The 22,325-nt window shown below is 39.5% G+C and overlaps 1 protein-coding gene across 6 annotated transcripts in view; it reads right to left on the bottom strand.

Annotated features, from left to right (window-relative positions):
- Positions 1-22,325, bottom strand: part of GSAP (gamma-secretase activating protein) — a 90,348-nt gene that overhangs the window by 42,506 nt on the left and 25,517 nt on the right. For 5 of the 6 annotated variants that reach the window (XR_003208544.2, XM_025872773.2, XM_025872772.2 and 2 more), the window contains exons 6-13: positions 19,860-19,948; positions 16,086-16,155; positions 14,959-15,008; positions 11,843-11,947; positions 11,009-11,068; positions 10,021-10,064; positions 8,892-8,977; positions 1,139-1,216 (exon numbers count right to left, since the gene is read on the bottom strand). Coding sequence is in view for 5 of the 6 variants with exons in the window: in XM_025872773.2 (XP_025728558.1) it covers positions 1,139-1,216; positions 8,892-8,977; positions 10,021-10,064; positions 11,009-11,068; positions 11,843-11,947; positions 14,959-15,008; positions 16,086-16,155; positions 19,860-19,948 (582 nt within the window). In the remaining variant the exon portion in view is untranslated. The remainder of the gene's footprint in view (positions 1-1,138; positions 1,217-8,891; positions 8,978-10,020; positions 10,065-11,008; positions 11,069-11,842; positions 11,948-14,958; positions 15,009-16,085; positions 16,156-19,859; positions 19,949-22,325) is intronic. The other variant, XM_073898707.1, reaches the window with a different exon arrangement.

Consider the following 22,325-nt stretch of genomic DNA (forward strand, 5'->3'; position numbering starts at 1 on the left):
CTATTAAAGCATGTCTACTTCTGAAATGGCATTTAGTTTCTTCATTATTGAGCTGTTAAACCTTTTTTACATAGATTTCTAACTACTGAAGATAATGCTAGGCACTCCTGCAAAATAAACTCTGGTGTGGTCTGGCATAGCTTTTTTTTTTTTTTATTAAAAAAATTAATTCTACCCACAGTATGTACTACATAAATACTAATTTTAAGGAACTAAACAAGCAAAATAAATGCACCTTAGCACAGTTCAGACTAAAACTATTAAAGGGCACACTGGCCAACAACAGAACTAGAAAAGCTTGGGCACTTCTCCCTGCAGGCTGATTGCTGACAAATCAGTTTCCCGGGCTGCAGATGTGGGAATCGAAATAAAGGTATTTTAGGTCTAGGACCTGTTGAGATCTGAACTGATGGTGCTTTTAACTAAAACTCTATGTAACCTTGTAAGTTAAATATATCGATTTTTTCCAACTATTAATAATAAAAAAGCAAACAAACACACTTTGGATAAATATGTCTATAAGGATTGGTCTACCTGCAGGCCTAGAAAAAAATATAGGTCAGGAAAATAATATAAAAATATTAGCTAACTCAATACAGTTGACCCTTGAACGACAGGGAGTTTAGGGGTGCAAATCCCTGAGCAGTCAAAAATCTACATGTAAGTTTTTGGGGAGTCAAAAGTTAACCACTACTGTTAACAAAAGTTAACAACTACTGCTGACCAGAAGCCTTTCTGATAACATAAACAGTCAACTAACACATAGTTTATATGTTGTATGTATTATGCACTGTATTCTCACAGTAAAGAACAATGTTATTAAAAGAAAGAAAAAGAAAAATGTAATTAAGAAAAATTATAAGGAAGAGAAAATATATTCACAGTACTATACTGTATTTTTTTTAAAAACCCTGCATGTAAGTGGATCTGTGCAGTTTAATTCCATGTGGTTCAAGGGTTAACTGTATTCATCATTAGTGAATTTCTTTAGGGAACATGTATTACACAGGCATACAGGTATAGAATGTACTGATAAAATTTATTACCAGGTAGTAGGACTTTAAAATTTATGTAACTTGCTACTATTTGGAAAGAGTGATTATGTAAAAATAAAAAATTAAGAATAAATGACATGTACCTTTATGAAAGTAAAACACTGAATATGTGATTTTTTCCCAAGAGTCAAACTTCGGACTGTAACATACACACAAAGTTCCTAGAAGTAAGAAGGTATTATTTAGTAGAGCTGAAAAGAATCATAGACAAATAAAGTTTCCTAAGCCACTTAACCTTACTTCTCTTGCTTTAGATGTTCTGCCTCAACTTACCTCATAGATTATTCCCAAATTCTAGAGATGGTTTATTAACAAGCTGCTAAGAAATTTCAACTCAACAATTACTCAGCACACACATAAGTAATAAACTGTGGTAAGCTACTGAAGGATAGGAAAATGAATAGAAATACACTCTTGCATATGAAATCATGGGAGTCTAGAGGAGTTTACAAAGGAGATTCTCCTAATATACACATATTGCCCTGCTCTCTTATTTAGCTTGCCTTCTGGCCATTACTAATAGTTATAGACCCCGGTTTGCCAAAATGTCTCCTCTTTACAGACAGTTTCCGGTCTTCTTTTTTATCTGGAATTGGAAGGCAAACTGAGGCAATAAGAGCAAGTGTGTGTTGGCCCATACCCACCCATATTTGGGTCACTGAGAACCTTGGCCCAAGTGCAAAGGAGAGAGCTCCTGGCACAAAGTGGTCTTTCCAGATGAGCCCTGACCACCTTCACTTACCCCATCACTCCAGAACACTCTCAGCCTCCACCTCCTCTAGAATATGAGGAATAGTCCAATGTGGAATATGTCCATCATCTCTAGCAGCTGTTGCTAGATATGTAGACTAGATAAGCTCATCAAAGACCTACCATGGAGGGCATTATGCCGAAACCGATACTTCTAGTGTTAACATTTATATGATTACCTGAAACAGGAGATTTCCAGGGTGGAAAGGAATTTGACCAGGGTCTAGAAAGCTGAGTTCTAGTCCCAGAGCTAAAATTAACTAGCTGCGTGAATTCAATCATTACTCTACTTCAGTGAATAGCAATATTTCCACTGTTATACTTCACTAGGTCATTTATCAAAGAATCATGGTGGTAAAAAAAAAAAAGCCAATTTTTCTCTAAGAAGGCTATTTAAGGACATTAATGAGCATTCTGTTATAATGTTTATCATTTGTGACCATTTTTACTAACATTTAAAACTGCACCATATTGTTAGAAGTACATTTTATTGCAGTATCTTAGATGGAAAATAACAAAAAAAAGAAAAATTTTATCAGGTAAAAACAGTAACAATTCTGTTAGATGTAAAATTACTGTTATGGTTATTGAGTACACAATAATAACTTCTCTTTAAAATTACAGCAGACTCACTAAGAATCAAAGTAACACTATACTAAAGCATAAACAAAAATAGTAATTATAACAGTTAAAAAAGTTCCATGTACCACTTGGACTACTTTCATAAAGTAAACATACTACCAGCAAAAAACTACTGGTTCATCCTGTTCTTTTACGTTCTACGATCACAAGGAGAAAGAACTATTTAGCAAGCATAGTTAAAACTTTAGCCGCTCTGGTAATAACAAAATAAAAATTTTTTAAAGGCACCGTATTTTTCCTTTCCAATTAGCAAAGTTTTTAAAATGATAATCAATTCTGTTAAGGGAGCAGTAGGAAGAACGTTCTCAAATAATAGAGGAGGAAGCTAGTACAACCTCTCTGAAATACAGTTTTGTAGAGGATTAAATATATTCATACCTGTCAACTCAAATTCTTCTTGTAGGCATCTATCATGAGGCATGAATATGAAATGTCAACAATATAAAGAAGATTATATTCCCCATTCTAGCAAATTCCTCCACACATCATCCTTTAGAGAATGGAGGTCATCATTTTTGTTTTGAAGAAAGTTAAAGTGAGGTGTAGAGTAAATGTACCTAATGACATACACCAAGAGCCATCTTTAGATCTCATAAGCAAATATTTCCAAATTTGGTTGTAGCTTAATTCCCTTTCCCAAGCCCAAAGGGGGGTGGGGGAGATAAAGACATAGCGAGATGACATGTGATGTGCATAGACTCTGTAAAGCTTGTCCCATCATAGAGTTTTCTTTGATAATGGAAATGTTTTATGTATGTCTTGTCCAAATTGGTAGCCACTAGCTACACGTGACTATGGAGCACTTAGAATGTAGCTACTGTGACTGAGGAACTCTTTTTTATTTAACTTTAATTAACTTAAATGGCCACATGTAGCTAGTGGCTACCATAATGGACAACCCAATGGAGCACTGGTTCTCATACCTTGAGAGTACATTAAACTCACCTGGGACTCACAGATTCTCAAGCTTCCCATTAGATCAACTTAACCAGAATCTCTGAAGGTAAGACTGAGGCCAGGCATCAGTTTTGTTTTGTTTTGTTTTGTTTTGAGGGAGAGAGGGCTCTGTGGGCGGAGCAAAAGGACAGAGAATCCCAAGCAGGCTCCATGCCCAGGGCAGAGCCTGACATGGGGCTCTATCTCATGACCCTGAGATCATGACCTGAGCTGAAATCAAGAGTTAGATGCTCAACTGACCAAGCCACCCAGGCACCCGGGCATCAATATTTTTTAAATGTGCCTGGGGCAGGGTGCCTGGCTGGTTCAGTTGGTGGAATGTGCGACTCTTGATCTCAGGGTCATGGGTGTGAGCCCCATGTTGGTGTAGAGATTACTTAAATAAGAAAATAAACTGAAAAAATAAATATAATGTGACTGGGGCAAATTAATAAAATTCTCTAAACCTCAGTTTCCTCATCTGTAAATAAAGAAAATATAGAACCGGGTGCCTGGGTGGCTCAGTTGGTTAAGTGACTGCCTTTGGCTCAGGTCATGATCCTGGAGTCCCGGGATCGAGTCCCACGTCGGGCTCCCTGCTCAGCAGGGAGTCTGCTTCTCCCTCTGACCCTACCCCCTCTCATGTGCTCTCTCTCTCTCTCTCATTCTCTCAAATAAATAAATAAAATCCTTAAAAAAAATATAGAACCTACTTCATATAGTTCTTACATAAGAATTAAATGAGATAATATGTATAAAGCTCTGATGAAGAAGTTATGTCTGGCTATAAAGGTTAGCTGTGATTATTATTATTCCAGAATGATTTTGCTACTATTTACAAGTTGGGGGAAGTTGCAGTTTGAAAAAACAAAGCATGCTCTTAATGGTGTATCCAGAAAGAGATGTTTAATAAATATTCATCAATGACGAAGATAAAATCTCAAAGTTGGCTAGCCTTTGGGAAACTATTTGGACAATGAAAGCTATTATAGATGAAGTTTTCCAAGGGAAATTATCTCATTGTAAAAGGCTCTATAAAATGCTAAAACACAGGACTAATTCTGGGAACTTGTGGAGGGCAACTCTTACAATTATATGAACAGGAAAGAGAATGTACACTTTTCACCCCTTACCACCTCCCAGTGGATGGTGCACAGAAAGAATGACAGCCACTGACTTAAGCGCAGCTGCACGGTTGACTGTTAGATGGGACAGGAATAAGAATATTTCCTTCCCTTCACTGCTTTAGGAAGTCTCTGATTTACCCCCCTGCTAGAAACCATTTTTAAAAGTCTACACGAACTCAATCTTAATATGGAAGCTTTTGCCCACCTCTGCCTCTCATGAGCAACCCCCTCATCCAGATTTTAACCTCTCGTGTCTTGGAAGGTAGGGGATTTCATTTCTTTTCTTTCTTTCTTTCTTTCTTTCTTTCTTTCTTTCTTTCTTTCTTTCTTTCTTTCTTTCTTTCTTTCTTTCTCTCTCTCTCTCTCTCTTTCTTTCTTTCTAAGATTTTATTTATTTATTAGAGAGAGAGCGCGCGCACAAGCAGGGGGAGTGGCAGGCAGAGGGAGAAGAGCAGACTCCCCACCGAGCAAGCAGCCTGACGCGGGGCTCGATCCCAGGACCTTGGGATCATGACCCAAGCCAAAGGCAGATGCTTAACAGACTGAGCCACCCAGGCATCCCGGGGATTTCATTTCTTAGGGCAGGAAAATTCAGGACAAAGATGCTTTCAAGAATAACAAGTAACGCTGAAAGGACCAAGTAGCTCCCAATGACCAATATGGGACAAATGAACATCAAATATTGTGATAGCATCATCACTGATGCAACATTGCGTTTGTTTAAGACCCCGAGTCTGTCAGCATCTTTTTCATGAACCATGTTCTCTGGTCTCCATGCCCATGGGAAATGAAGCTCTCTGGTGTAGAGGGAGCCATACAGGGATTAGACTATTTGCTCCCTTCTCCATTCCTACTTCAGGTTTTCGTTTGTTTAACCACAAAGGCGAAAAATCATTTTTAAAAAGTAATTTGGGAAATACGTGAGCTGACAGCTTATTGGTTAAAAACCAAAAGGTTGCTTCTCTGGCTTGCTGCATCCTAAATAGGGACACATCCCACTTGGAACCGGCTTATTTCGAGTTCAGAGCTGATTGTGAACAGCAAAAAACTCATTTTCGACTTTCCTAGACATTGCTGAGAAAGGAAAGAACAGACTCTTCCACGTCTCGGGCAGATAAACCTAACATTTGATGTCATAGATCGCCTGTTTATAAGTTTTAGCTGCTACCGTTGATGAGAAACTCCTGTGGGGATAAAATGAAAAGGAATAAAAGCTTCAAAGAGTGAAAGCCTAAAATGATTGTTTATAGTCAACAGACTTAAAGTGAAGTAGGAAGAACCTACCCTGGCCCCTCCACGCAAGCTCTGGGTCCCGTTACCTTCCCACTTGCGCAGCAAATGCGCTCGGCCAGTTCTTCCTATCTGCTGGGTAGTCGTCTTTTCTCTTGCCTTGTAAGTGTTCAAGCACACTGGAGTCTCTACCATCTTCAAAAATAATATTCCCTGAATCCTACTACCCCTTCTAGCTGCTGCCTCTCTCATGGCTACACCTCCCACGTGCTATTTCACCGGCACCACCACCATTTCTCCTCGGTCACGCAACACAGAGTACTCCCGTTAACCTTCAGGCTGCCAGACCCCGTAGACTCCACCTCTCACTACCTATTAACAGTTGGCCACCTTCCCCTTTGTGAAACCCCCTCTGCCTTTGGCTGCTATAGTAAAACACTTGGTTTCCCCCTTTTCTCTCCATTCTTTTTTTCTTTTTCTTTGGATATGCCACCCAACCTTTATATATTTTGCTGCTCAGATCTTATTCCTAAGTTTCTTCCCTTTTAACCCTATATTCCTCCCATGGCTTCAAATGCCCACTACAGTCTTAAAAACCTCCATACTTATTCCTGCCCTGTTCTGACCTCTCTTCTAAGTCCCAGATCTCTCAGTTGACACGTCCAAAACAACCCTCACCGTCTCCCTTTCAAAGCCCCACCTAAACCACTACACCTCAGTAAATGGCACCACTATTCACCCATTCTCTTATGCCAGAAACCTGAGAACCATTCCTTGCCAGCTAACTGACAGCAAGGCTTCTCAGTTCTATCTCTAAATGCATCTCAAACCCATCTAGTTACCATTTCTGACACCCACCCAGGTTCAAGCCATCCTCCACCCAAATGTAGGACTACAACCTCACCCTAACTGCTCATCTCCCCACTTTTTCTCTTGCCTCCTCCAATCCATTCTTCACATGGCAGCCAGCGATCTTTCAAAAATACACATCTAATCACATCACTGCCTGCTTAAAACGCTTCAGTGAAGGAGCATCAAGGAGTGCCATGTGAAAAGTTGTTGGGGAATGGGGCATTCATACCGTGCCAAAGTAATACTTCACAGATTACTCATGCAAAGATTAAAATGTACCTTTTTAAGGGAGATTGACAGTGGTTACCATGTAACTGAATGACCAAACTTGGCATTGCAAATAGTAGAACATCCTGACATTATGTGTCTCCTGATCTGATGCAAGTAAATTTCACAATATCACCCCATGAAGTGTTCTTATGAAAAATTTTTAACCTATGTGTAATGGTGTCTTTCAGTCTAACTACCAATTTTCAGAGAATGTGGAGGATAGAGGAAGAAGTTAAACACTTCCACAAGGAAACAATTAGACAAATCCAGAATGTAGGACATTCCACAAGGTAACAAAATATCAATGTTGTGAAAGAAAAACAAAGGGGGTAGAGGATAGAGGGAGGGAAGTGATCTATATTAAAACAGATGACAAAGACATAATAACCAGAAATAATACATAAGTCTTGATGGCATCCTGACTTTAAAAGTTATACACATGCATACATTTATTCATTTGTATACATACACACATGTAACACATATGCATATACATACACATAGAGAATATACACATATAGGACTTTTTTTGAAATCATTATGGAAATTTGAATATGAAATAATTATTATTAGTGTGATTAATTTCTTTCAGTGATAATGGAACTGAGGTTATGTAAAAGAGTGTCCTTGACCTAAGGAGATACATGCTGAATTATTTAGTGGTAAAGTGTGAGGATGTCTGCAATTTACTTTTGAGGGGTTTAATCAAAAGGAAGAATGTGGTACCTATGCATGGGGAGAATGAGCAAGCAAATATTGTAAATGACACAATTAAGTAAAAGGTACATGAATGTTCATTCTGTTCTTGAACTTTTCTGTAATGCTTGAACATTCTAAAAATTAAAAAAAAAAACCCTTTAATGACCTTAGAACTCTGAGAATAAAATATAAAATCTTTCATGGTCTGCAAGGCCCTACATTACCTGACTCAAGCCTACTCTTCAGCTCTCACCCATGGTCTTCTCTGGCTTGCTCACTCTACTTCAGTCACACTGTTCTTAGTTCATAAAGACCCTACAAGTCTCAAGTGAAATATCATTTCCTTCCCTAAACTCCCAAAACTGGTTTATGGAGGGACTTAATGTCTGAGAGAAACTGGAAAAAATGGGATGGATTATGGAGTGAGATAGCAAGGGGGACAATTTTCAGGACTAAGACAGAATGGGACACAATGTCCTGGAGGGTAAGACCAACAGGGATAGACTAGCTGAACTAGAACATATCTGAAGATACTAGCATCTACCATTAAGCCTCCATTATATACTCTCATAACTTCCTAATTCCTACAATTTATCAATATTCTATTAAAGTACTATGTGTGCACTTATTTAATGTCTAAACTCCAAACAATAACCTCTGTACTAATAAAAATTAGGTCCATTTTGCTCATCATTATCTCCAGTACATAGCACACAGTAAGTCTCCATAAACATTGGCTTAGTGAATACCACATAATTTGGATTTAAAGGAATACAGTTTTACTCCAAGTGCTACTTAACTCAGTGGTAACTGCCCACTCAAGCTAGGGTATTTAAAAAGGCTATTGGATTTAGTTATTAGAGTTGACTGTGTAGACAATTACGTACACTAATAACTTTATGTCAAGCTTTGATTGTTAGCTCAGTAAGTTATAGAATTGTTCTTAGAGAAGCTAGGTACATAGGTTTAGAACCAAATATATCAGTAAGCCTGACACAAAAAGCATCCCCATAATTGGACGCCATTTGTTAAAAGATGGAGCAGATGAAAATGTAGATCAATTACACATGAATCTACCTGACCCTCTATTAAAAAATACAAATAACTATTAGAACAATAACCCTGCTGACTGTGGCTTCTTTCATACAAACAGAGAATATATAAAATTGCAGTGGAGAAGATAATTTGGTATATAAATATCCATCTGATCACTTAAGTAAGATTGTGGTTCTATTATACTTTAAGGATCCATATGGCTAAAGAAATGACTACATTTTTTATAGAACTCAAGCATAGTTGAATAAGTTGATAAATACAATCCTGGTTCTACCTGTATGGTTGGTAAAAACGCACAGGGTCAGGTGTTTGGATAAGTTCTCTTGGTCTTGAAGATCATCACATCCAAAGTTTACAAGTCTAAGGACATAAAGGATAAGAAACTGAATGCATTTAAAAATTAGTTCCCTCTTTCACTTAATGCAGTGAGCATTGCATAATCGACTGTGTCATACACTTGAAACTAATATAATACTGTATGTCAACTACACTTTAATAAGAAGAATTTTTTAAAATAAAAAATAAAGTTCCTTTATAAAGGATAGTAACCACTATAACATACCCACAGAAGTAGAGACTTGTCAAAAAAAAAAAAAAGTAGAGACTTGTCCCTGAGAAATTTTAGTTGTTTTATTTTTTTGTTTAAAAGTTCTATAAAACTAATAAAAAAAAATACATAATTGGCATGGCCCTGGCAATAAAGGAAAAAAAATAAAAACAGAAGTTGAAAGTAATAAAACTTTTTTTCTAAAGTGCTGCATATACAGTTTCAAAGCAAGAACTGAGTGTTCATATGTGATGAAATAAAGCTAGTGAAACATAGAACAGTTTAGGATTATCATTATTCTAATTCAAGAAGACTTTCATTTCTTCTGTGTACTAGTGGGCTTGTGTCTATTTTTCAAAAATGTTCATGTTTTTACTCTAGGTAAAATAGTCTGGGGGAAGAAAAGCTCACCTTTGTAAAGGTGTAAAAAGGAAAACAAATAGTAATGCAACAGACACAGCTGAGCCACACGTGGATTGACTGCAAACCCCTTCTCTTTGGTGGCAACAAGAGAAGGGGTTTGATGTTTGATTCTAAATGTAGCTCCGATTCATAAAATCCTTTTATTGAATCACAGGGAGAAGAGCACTTCCACGGATCAAAATAAACTGAAACATCCTATAGGAATAAATGGCTATGAAAATCAGTACGATTGACTTTACATGAAAAACCCTGTGTTCGTGCTTGATAAAGTTGTTTATATTGCCTATGGAGGACAGAAATATCAAAAGTCACACACACACAAACACAGAATATCGAATTGTCCTTATATCTGCATACCATAAATTAGGTATAAATACAATCATTCTGCCCACGAGTGTCTTTAAAAATTAGCAGTAATCAATGAGTAACTTACTTAAATCCTGAGTCACTTAATGTTATATCCAAGGGTGCTTCAAACTGTCAAAAAATCATGAGAAAACAAACCAAAAAAATGACATTAATTTAGCGATGATAGTTCTGAAACCCAGAGCAAGTCTGACAATGCTGTGCTTGCCTATTGATGAAGAGCCCTTTTAACCATCATTTTCTTCAGACGTTATCCCCCAGATCCAGAGCACAGAAAGTCCATTGGGAATATTCTAGAGTTTACACACAATCACAGGCTTGGTGTATATTTATTTCTTTAAAGGGCTAATACCTGACAAACTGCCTCAGATTTGAATATCATAAATGATATGATACGCCAATCAGTAGGGGTAGACTTTTTACAAGATACAGATGACCATGCACAGAGGGAAGGACTGGACGTCTTTAGGAGGATGAATGAGTTTAAAAAAAGGGGGGGGGGCAGGAGGAATAAATGAAATTCTTGTAATGGTATGATATCAATCTATATTAGACACCAATACTAATCCTAGTGAAGAATAAATTTCTCTTTATCACAGGTAAAGATATTTAGGATTCCTCACTAGAAGACTAGCATTCCAAATGGCTTTGCCAGGAGTGATGCTAGATTTTTACTAATTAAACTATACACTCTCATTGATGTTTTACCCTACACTCAAATCCACCATCCTCACAAGTCTTTTGGGCTCAAATGATTTGTAACCACTTAAAGCTATCTACATAGACCATACCTATTACCTTCTGCAAATCCTCACTCATATGCTTGTGTCTTTAATGAGAGGCATTCAGTTAGCAGAAATTTCCTGTGTGCTCTTCGAATCACCTATGTTAATTGTATTTGTTATACAGCTGAAGCCTTGAGATGACAAGAACTATGTTACTTGCTCATGCAAGTGATGAACATGAGAATGCTAAAATGCTGTTTCTGGTAACAGCTCTCTTTAAAAGGAGGCCACATGTTATAAAATTTCCTATAGCCCATTCTCTGGACTTACCATTAAGTTAAACTTCTCATCAGCAGAAAACTGGATGCATTTTAAGACACTCCTTGATTTCTAAAAGAAAAAACAGAATAAATGACAAATTACAAAAAAGAAAAAAAATCAACAAAGGGGCACCAGACTGGCTCAGGTGCTAGAGTGTGCAACTCTTGATCTTGGGGTTGTGAGTTTGAAACTCATGTTGGGTATAGAGATGACTTAAAAAAAATAAAATCTCTAAAAAAAGATCAACAGGGAAGGCTGTGTGGCTCAGTCAGTTGAGCGTCCGACTCTCGGTTTCAGCTCAGGTCATGATCTCGGGGTCATGGGATCAAGCCCAGAGTCGGGCTCTGTGCTCAGTGCAGAGTGTGCTAGAGATTCTCTCTCTCCCTCTGCCCCTCCCTCACTGATGTGCATGCACGCACATGCTCTCTCTCTAAATAAATAAATAAAATATTTTTTTAAAAAGATTTTATTTATTTGACAGAGAGAGCAGGTGAGCACAAGCAGGGGGAGTGGCAGGCAGAGGGAGAAGCAGGCTCCATCCCAGGACCCTGGGATCATGACCTGAGCCAAAGGCAGACGGTTAACCGACTGAGCCACCCAGGTGCCCCAAATAAAATCTTTAAAAAACAATAAAAATAAAAGATCAACAAAAACATTAGTAAAAAAGAAAGAGAGAAAAGGAAGCAACCACGAGGCAAACAGTAATGAAAATATTTCATATTTTTAATAAACTTCCATTGATTGTCCCCATCAATGAAAATGCAGTGATTAATAAATTATAATAATGGTAATGTCACAATTAAGTTGTACCAGTAAAAAGCAGGCCAGTGGACTAGCTTTTACCTTCAGGTCAATGTAGTACAATCTCTGCTCTGACATATCCCATTGAGCCCAAACAAAATCCTCAGCTACTCTCTCTCTTGGGAGATGGCCAGAGTCTTTAAGTACCTAAAGAGGCAAAGAGATTTTAGAGATAAGCAACCATTTTAAAGGAGAATATTTCTGGATTTATTATTTTGCCTATTCTATCTTCATAATAAATATAAATATTTCCACAGTTTATTTTTAGCATTCTCTTACCCCTAACACATACACATGGAAAGTCTTTCCAGAAAAGATTTAAGGCATTATTTAATTACTTGCTCTTTCCAAACACTCTATAAAGAACTATATTATTCTTGTCCCTAATTAGCCAGACAGGATGGGGCTGTTGAAGGCAAGGCCACACCTACCACAAATCAACACCAGGGCCAACAGAAGATTCAAAGCTTCCCATTTTATACATAACCCACTCAGGTATTTGCAGACAAAAGGGCTTCACCACCAAAGACAGCAGCTGTGATGCCAAGGAAAAAACTCAGGCCCTGGGGGTAGGGGAGCACTGCCCCTCAGATCTGCCATAAGCTATTCATGTGTCTTTGGTCATGCTTCTTACCTTTATGTCTTCCACAGTGAGTATGGTGATACTGCCCATCCTTCAAGACCCAACTTAGGCATTGCCTCCTGTATGAAGCCCTCCCTCACCTCCTCTCAAGGCACGGCTCCCCACCTCTGTATTCCTATGGTACTCTGGCATACTTAACTAATGCTATAAGTCTACCCCGATGAGTATGCACTCTCCTACAACATCTTTATATTCTCAACTTTTGTTCTCAATAAGATTCTAAACTTTGGGCAACACATCTTGTTTCCATTTTTCTGAAATTTGTTAAATTAGAACAGATTTGGGGACTCTCAGATAAGGGTATATACTGACAAAAACCTGATCATCAGAGTGTGGCAACACAGATTCACATCTCAATTTTTTCCCTCTCTAGAGTTCCCTCACCTCTGTGAGCCTTGCTTGTTGTATTCTCTGTAAACATGGGGATAATTATAACACTGCCTACCTACCACAGGATGTTGTTATGAATGCATGGAACCGCACACTGCCTTAAGAAGCTATCATCTAAGCCCTTAAGAATAAGGGTAGTGGGCGTGCTTGGGGGGCTCCATAGGTATCCGACTCTTGGTTTCAGCTCAGGTCATGATCTCAGGGTCCTGGGATCAACTCCCACCCCTGCTCTGTGTTCAGTGGGGAGTCTGCTTGAGGATTTCTCTCCCTCTCCCTCTGCTCCTCCCTCGCATGTGTGTGCTCTTTCAAATAAATAAATAAATCTTAAAAAAAAAAAAAAAAAGGAGGAGGAGGAGGAGGGGGAGGGGGACAGCGATACTTCAGAGAAGGGCAGGCAAGGCTGACGGTGTGCTGAGGCTACTCTGTGTTGGCCGCTGACAGGTGCCCTCTGGCCTCACTCTGCGGTATCTCCATGACTCCCAGCCCCTCTTGTAACCAGCCAGTCCTCTGTCTATACCCATTCCTGGTCTTGTTTATTTCACTGACCCTGAAATGTTTATGTGACTCTCTCCTCTAAATCCGCATTGCTGGCTTTGGGATTCTGCCTTCATTCTTCCTCTCTAGTCCGACTCTTTTCCGACCCCTGGCCCTGTCCATACCCCGACATCTGTGCCCAGCCACCGTGCCACTGGTGGCCCAGAGCTCCAGCCACACACTTTCTAGTCATTTTCCAGCCAGGCATCTTGATTTGAGGCTTTCAGTCAGAGATACATAATTAATAAATGCATTTTCCATTTCTATGTTCCTCACTTAACTTTAAAGTTAAAATCTTCAGAGAATGATTATTTTGATGCCAACTATTTAAATAGTAAAGGAAATAATTGTTAATATCAGTAATATATTATGCTCTTACACCAACTGTCAAGAAAAAGGCAACCCAACAGAAAAATAGACAAGGATATAACTAAGCAATTTTCAGAAAAACAAATTCACACGGCCAGTGATATTAACAGAAATACCAACTAAAATAATAATGTTATCAACTTAACACTCATCAAGTTGGATTTTTTTTTAAAACAGCAAATGGATCTATGACTGGTATGGATAGAGGGAAAGGGTGTTCTTACACATTGCTTGTACAACTGTGAATTGTTACAAGGTTTTTTGGAAACCAAGCTAGCAAAATCTGTTGAAACATATTAAATGCTATACCCGTCAACCCAATTATCCATCCCTGAGGATTTAGCCTAAAGAAATATGTGTACCAAAAATGTAAAGCTATTTAAAAAAAAAATTGAAATGATTTGTAACACAAAAAAGATGAAAAAAAAAAAGTGGCAATCAAGTGAGTGTCCACCCATGGGAGAATGATTGAAATTGTGTACATCCAGACCACGGACTATTATGTACCTCTAAAAAGAATGAATTGACCGCTTCTGGTTGACTTGTAGGTAATGCCACAAAGTTGAAAGAGGAAGGAGTGAATAATAAACCCCTGGGTGTGTCAGGGGTGGGGATGGGAAATACATAGGTTCAGAGAAGCGCATGAAAGGAGACATAATAGGTTATAGACAAAGATTAGAGGTGAAAAGGCAAGGAGAAGTGGAATATAAGCAATAAAAAGAAAAGAAAAAAACTGAACTATATGAATCCCCATAGGATCCCATTTATTCTATGTACGTCTAAAAATTAGGGAAGAAAGTTCCATCTCTATTTAAAAACCTATAGGGATAGCCCTGATATAGTAAGTAAAAAGCAAAAACAAAAATGGCCAATTGATAATCATATTATGATTCTATTTCGGTAAGAATGACTGAATCTGCGCATGTGCACCTTACCATGTGTGCGTGAGTATGAGCAAGGTGAAGGTGTGGAAGGAGTCCCACAAGGCTGCCCTGAGTTGTCTCGTGAGACTGAGACTGGAAAGTGAGGTCAAGATAAAGGAGGTAATTAACTCCCTCATACGTCTAGTCTTATTTCACATGTTACAACAGCAAGCCTATAATTTGTAAGACATCAAATAAAGAAAGTGGTCTGTGTCTATAACATAACTATCCTTAACAGTCTCGAAATGTCACTCTGCGGGGAAAAAAACTCCGAAGCAAAAGAGATTTCAAATATTTACCACTCTATTTCCATCTTCTTGGATGACCTGGATATGAATGTTCTCAATATCTTTAAAAAGAGAGACAATAGAAAGACAGTTTAACCTTTACGAAAATCATGAGCACTTTTTTACACCTAACAGCGGTGAATCTTTATTTAGAAAAGCAATACAGATTAATCAATTGGTTGGAAAGACAGTATTATCCCACACAGCAGTTTCATGATCTAAGTGCAAAACAAAACCCACCTTTCTCCAGACTCCCTCCACAGTCTACTGCTAATCCAGCATTTACCTTGCCCTTCAGTATCGACAACACATGAAGCATTTAGCCGTTCTACTCCCCTGGGTTCTCTCAAATGTTGGCCTTCCCTGCACCATCAGTCTTATTTGGAGCTAACAGGGGTTCACTGGGCAGAGTTTACCTCCAAGCACTTCTTGTATGGTCCCATTCTCTCAGTAAGCAATCTAGATTTGGCCATACTTAACCTTCTGCCAGTTCTAGTTGCCAAAATGTGAGACAGATAACTGGTCATGAGCATAGGCACTGAACACAAACCTAACCCTTTCAGGCCTGTCCTTCCCATTATAAATCAGCAAAGCAGTCCCATTTTGCAACATGAAAGACGGCTTCCTAGATAAGATCTGCCAATGGATTCTGAGCTTTCTCTGCCACCCTTCCCACCCGAAAGTGTAAACTTCATTAAGGGATGCCTCATTCTGATTTGTCTGTACCTGAATTTGACCAAGTATGTGTCTTCAAATTCTACCATCAGGTTCTTCTGGCTTCTAATACCTTTCCCTGTTTTGATCTGAGGTGACAGACACCTTAAAGAAGGATGAACTGAAGAAGGCAAAAATGACCTCCACAACTGTCCTACACTCTATTGTGTGACAAAAGTGGAAATCCATGTATGTAGGAGCCCATCATTCCCAGGATGGGGACACAGAGCAGGGCCTAAGGGAACAAGTGGGGGCAGAATGAAAAGCCCTTCCACAGGAGTGCTAGACCTTAAATGGACATCAAAGGTCAGTTGGACCTTTAGCACTGGTGAGTGGACATCTAGAAGATTCAGTCAAGTCCCATACTTCACTAAGAGATGTACCCTTTATGAAGTTCATATATACCACCTAAAAGATACACTTACATTTCTCTTCTGAAATCAGTAACAGATGGTTCTCTGCAAGAGGGTGACTTTCCACATGGGGGTAGAGAAACTGTAAAAAGGGAATTAATCAAAATCATAAGCAACTACCTTGCTTACACAAATATTGCAAAAGTTTCTGATCACTGTACTACCACATACCACAGAAGATACCGGGAACCATAGAATAGCTTAGGCAAATCACCTATACACACATTACAGACAGAAGCAAAGAGGAAAAAGAAACACTTTCAGGGGTTCAGTTTCCCAGGGGGAAATTGATGGCAGGTCCAACATAATTCATTTCCACAGTAAGGCTAAAGTAGAAGCTATTTCTAGAGATGGTGCTTTCTCTTTTAGAATATGTGATTCTGAAGCCAATCAGAAACAATATAAACAACAGCTGTATAAAAGTTCTTTTCCACATGCACCAAAAAAGTGATCAATACACCTGTTGTGCAACTAAACCTCGTATTTAATTTGACAACCAAGTAAACATATGCTCTACTACAGCTTCCAAAGTCCCACATCGAAGAGACAAAGCATAACGTAACGCGGGACTTTCCAAGAAAGAACAGTGAGTCACAGTGTGGCATGCGGTGGGGGATTTATAAGCCTCAAATAATAGTACGACTGCCACTGGGAAGAAAAGGCTTGATCCACCCCACTCCTCCTTCTCTGCGCTCTCCCATATGTGTCAGCCCACAGGACAAAGCAGCCAGCCAGAAACACAGGCCTGATGCTATGAGCTGTGATAATGAGGGGAAAAGGGGCCATGGGATGACTCCAGTGACTTAATTCTTTCATCATCAAAAGGGTAACTATAATTCAGCAGTTTCATTTTGTAACGTGAAAGACAGCTTACTAGATAGGATCCACCAGTGAATTTTGGTTTTTCCCTCCAAACTTCAAAGCATGACAAAAGAACATAACCCTTTTATGTCCCTACTTTATAGTCAGCAGCCTCTCTAAAGACTAGGAAAAATTTTGACAAAATATATTACCTGGTGTCCTAACTTTTCATACTGACAAAATGGAAATAGAACTGGTAAATTTTTCAAAAATTGTCTGTTGTCAAGCTTCCTTTTTAGAATCAGAAAATAAAACATTAACTATACACCATCTGTTCACAGCAAAAACTTCAAAATTATAAAATAGGTAACAATGCAGAATTCGGTTATGAAAATAATGTAGAACTTATTCTGTCCTGATTTGTGAAACTGTGTACCTCAAACAGGAAACTGTGTGTACTGGGGTCAAGGAGAAGCAAAGCTGAGTGACACCATATGGATAATGGAAGAGCAAATGCTCAGTGCCTCATAATAAGAAGAAATTCCTACAAAAGACGATTCAAGCTCCCTTGGGACTCCAGAGGTACCAAAGCATGCTTGCTTAGGACTGGGACCTGGAGGAAGGTGCTGACATTCTAAACCTTTGCCTGGTCTCTGTGTGGCAATGAGTAAGAACATGATTTTAAAAGTTCCATTTAGGTAGTGGTGGCTTTCCTTTCTATGATGAGGCAGCCCTAGAGCAGAGCCTGGAAGTAAGATTATAGAAAGAGAGGCTTCAGACACAGCTCTACAAAAGCAAAAAATATGCAAGGTTTTGTTTTGTTTTGATTTGGCAGCATCAGCAGAAATCTATATAGATTACATCATAGTAGGGGAATATTTATCTTCACAAATATGGAGGTAGACTCTGATGATTAATATTCATAGTTGGAAGATATGCACTATAGGTGGATATCTGGAACTATTCGGAAGATGCAGGTCATGCTGGTAGGCAATTCTCGAAAGGGACCAGATTGGGATCCAAACCCCACCCACTACTGTCCTGCTGAAGTTCCTCTGTGAAGGCGGTCAAGGCTGCATATACAGACTTGGGGAAATGTACTACTGGAGATCGCCATGAATGTTTTGGTAAGAAAAGGGAGACAGATTGCAGGGCAAGACCAAACTCAGTGGACAGTGAATGGCACTTCTGCAAAAGGGAGAGGGTGGGGGAAAGGGAGGTGGGGCTTTGCCCTGGAAGGAGGTTTGTGAGATTTTTCTCTCCCCAGAGGGAAAGGCACGAGGAGCAGGGAGCAGGGCTAGGAACAGAAATGTGCCCACAAGACAAGGACAGGTTTTACTTCACGTGGGCGGGGACTTCCCTTTGGCCTATGGAAACAGTCATGCGTCCTGTACTATTAAATCTTTTAAAAATGATATAAAATTTGCATAACAGAAAAATCACCTTTTTAACTGTTTTAAAATACACAATTCAGTAATTGTTAATACACTCGCCATGCTGTGCAACCCTGTATTTATAAAAACTCTTGCCCTTCCTGTGCTCTAATTCCCTTTAGCTGCCCCAATCCTTCAATAACTTCTCCATTGCCGGACACAGCCCTGGATGGAGATGCTAAGGAAGCCAAAAGAACAGGCCAGAAAAGGGAAGTATGGTCTGTCCCAAAGTCACCCCAGTACTGATGACAGTGTAAACACAGCAGCTTCCCGGGGGAGGGGGAATGCGGCCTGGGAGCTCCGCGTGCCAGGGAGGAGAAGCAGATAGTTCAGGTTACACAAGGAAGTCATGCTCCAGCACTGCACAGTCTACAGATGGCCACAAACACCACGCCCGGAATACTGAACGGAAATGCAAGCATCTGTATCAACCAGTTAGTACATAACTTTGTTTCATGTGTGTTCCTATTTAAAGACATCTTGGGGTACCTGGGTGGCTCAGTCGTTAAGCGTCTGCCTTCGGCTCAGGTCATAAGCCCAGGGTCCTGGGATCGAGTCCCACGTCAGGTTCCCTGTTCAACGGGAAGCCTGCTTCTCCCTCCCCCAGCCCCCCTGCTTGTGTTCCCTCTCTCGCTGTGTCCCTCTCTGTCAAATAAATAAATAAAATCTTTAAACAAACAAACAAAAGACATCTTATTTAATATACACTGTCGATCCCTTAGCATTGAACTCATGGTCAACAGCACCATAATCTCATGCCTGAATGCAGTTTATCTAACCCACGTATTTTCTTTATAAACCACAGCGCAGCCTTCTTGTGCTCAGGGACCCTAGACGGCACTTGAGCGCTCTGCGTGGGGAACGTTTGAAATAGTGATATCACCAAAGAAAAGCCCCCAAATGTGAAAATCATGGCACTAAAGAGATCGTGAAAATGACATCCGTTCACAGTGTGAGAGGTGAACCAAGAAGGCAGTGTCACCTTGCTCAGCCTCAGTTGGGTGACAAATTTTTCACCACTGCGCCCATGTCTGCAGATGACTATAAAAGCACTGTGGAGTATTGACTTTGGTGTTACAAATAGATTTTGGTGAGGAGTACAATTCACAAGTTCAGAGCGTACAAGTAATGAAGATGGACTATATCTGGTCCACCCACACCGTACACACGGTGCCTCTGTATCCTTTCATGGAGTTGATAAAGTCAGGGATTAAGCCATTTATTTCTACTTACTCTGTCAACTATAGGAGTACATTAAATAAACCATTTTTTAAACTTACCTTAAATGTGTGTTGAGAGTCAGTATTTTATCACGTAAAAACATTACATGACTATCAGACAAACCATGATATAACAGAGACAGAGGAGCTAGGTTGAGTTTTGATTTCCATGTTTGCAAAGGCTGAGTGGATAATTCCAGCCATACCCATCTACCAGACTGCTTTGAGGATTAAATGTGATAATGGCTGTGAAAACACTTTGTAAGCACCATTGCCTCCAGGTTTCACGCCTTTTGATTAGTGAGATGAATGATAATGTGCTCAGTGCTTACCTGCACCCAAATATAGCTATCCACGGCTTTTAGAACCTTCACATTGTTAACAGGGTGGATTTCAACCAACAAAGTTAAACACTTTGATCCTACAAAGGAAAGGAGGCTTTTAGTAACAAAGATCAAAATGTCTTTTGTTATCTTCTCCCCCTAAGTTTGAATTTTGAAAATGTAAATATGTTACCTATTGTATTAGGTCTTCCAACAGGAAAAGTAATTTTTATTTTATTTTATTTATTTATTTATTTGATGGAGAGAGACACATCAAGAGAGGGAACACAAGCTGGGGGAGTGGGAGAGGGAGAAGCAGGCTTCCCGCCGAGCGGGGAGCCTGATGTGGGGCTCGATCCCAGGATCCTGAGATCATGACCTGAGCTGAAGGCAGACGCTTAATGACTGAGCCACCCAGGTGCCCCAGGAAAAGTAATTTTCTTAAAATTTACTTTGACAGTTCTTAAAACCCACAACAGACGAAGAAAACCTCATGAAGGAGAAATCAATACACATGGAGTCAGGACCAAGTGCCTGCCCATTCCTCAGCCACTTAGCACAGCCTCACAGTCCCTCTGGGCTCCTAAGGCTAAGCAAACACAACCCAATTCACAATCACTCCCAATTCTGCAGCACAAGGACCAATATCATTGGTGGGTGAAAATATAAAGATATTTCTGGTACATCACCATGACAGCACCTCTGAGGAGGACAGAGGCCTGGCTTCCTTCTGCAATGGTGGTGGAGCTGCGTTGATTAAGACCCACTTAGTTCCTCAGTGTCACATTACAGCGAATGTCATAAAAGACAGCGGTGAAGAGGAAGTCCTTGGATACAGGCTAGCACGGGGTCACCACAGATATCCAGATTTAGACCAAGAGCTCCCCTACCCCAAGATGAAACCTCACATTCAGAGTTGCCTTAGAGTTCTTACGAAGACTAATACTCTCAGGTGCTTTCTCAATGACTTTATTTTGAATAATAATGTACAATTTCAAGGCTGCATAGCAGCCTGGAATTGAGTCAGTGCCAATTTTCACTAGCTAAGAAACTAACCTGACAGCAAATAAAGGCAAATGATGTGGTCTTACAATCGCAAGCATTGGAAATCTCTGTAAACGTGCCTTTTAAAGATTACTGAAAAAGCAAGACAGTGAGTTACGATGTGGGATCCCAAATATACAAGGACAGAACAAATGAAAATCAAATATTGTTTGGTCAAGGGTACTTGGAACTTAGGATAAAAATCAAAGTGACAGGATCACATGCCAATCCAAAAGGGCTATACTTCTAATAACTGGGGCAGAGGTAAAGGTGAGGAGCTTTGGGAATCTGCTTGATAACTAAAAACAAAACAAAACAAAAAGTCTCTAAGAATAAGAAACACATCGGTGTCAGAGTGCCTGGGTGCCTCGGTGGGCTGAGCATCCGACTCTTGATCTCAGGTCAGGTCATGGTCTCAGGGTCGTGAGACCGAACCCCGCATCGGGCTCCATACTCAGTGGGGAGTCTGCCCGAGATTCTTTCTCCCTCCCTCTCCCTCCTCTCTCCACTCACACATGCTTGTTCTCTCTCTCTCTCTAACAAATAAATAAAATCTTAAAAAAAAAAAAGACATTGGTGTCAAAGATACTTGAGAAGAAAAACAGAAATACTTCGTGAAATGTGAGAATGAGAAAAAAAGGATTTTCCTTTTATATTATTTTACATTAAGTGTATAAATAAATTAATAATTACAGTTACTATATTAAGTAGTACAAGCTGACATTTGACTATTTGATGTCTTGACCTAAAAGTTTATACATCCCAAGTTGGGGGAAAAAAAAAACTTTTTATGAGACAGGCAGGGGAATCTTCTCTTTAAGGAGTAAAGAATCACCTTATAGTTAGACTTTGATATTTGATAACCAGCTATCAGTTAAATTCACTTGACTTTAAAATGGGAGGATTTTCAGGCGCCTGGGTGGCTCAGTCGTTGGGCGTCTGCCTTCAGCTCAGGTCATGGTCTCGGGGTTCCTGGGATCGAGCCCCGCATCAGGCTCCCTGCTCAGCGGGAAGCCTGCTTCTCCCTCTCCCACTTCCCTTCTCTGTCAAATAAATAAAATTTTAAAAAATAAATAAAATGGGAGGATTTTCAAGAACTGAAACCATCTTTCTACACTAATTTTTCCCTTTTTTGGGACAGCCCAGGCACCTAACATAATAAGCATAATGATAAGAGTAATCGTGTAAACAGGAATTTCTCTCAGTAACATACCATGTGCTTTCATGGTGTAATATGATGAACTCTGGATTAGGATTCTAGAGACATCGGTTCTAGTTTACACTCTGCTGCTAACCTAATAGACACTTTTCAGAAAGAACAAAGCATTCCTAGGCTTGAGTGCCTTGTTATTAAAAAAACAAAAACTAGAGAATCAGATCACTCCTACAATCACTTTCAGTCATGAAATCCCGTTGATTCCATGAAGTGCT

Source organism: Callorhinus ursinus, unplaced genomic scaffold (genome assembly GCF_003265705.2).
Source record: "Callorhinus ursinus isolate GAN/ISIS: 27379988/994484 unplaced genomic scaffold, GSC_fseal_2.0 scaffold12, whole genome shotgun sequence".
NCBI classification, from domain to species: domain Eukaryota; kingdom Metazoa; phylum Chordata; class Mammalia; order Carnivora; family Otariidae; genus Callorhinus; species Callorhinus ursinus.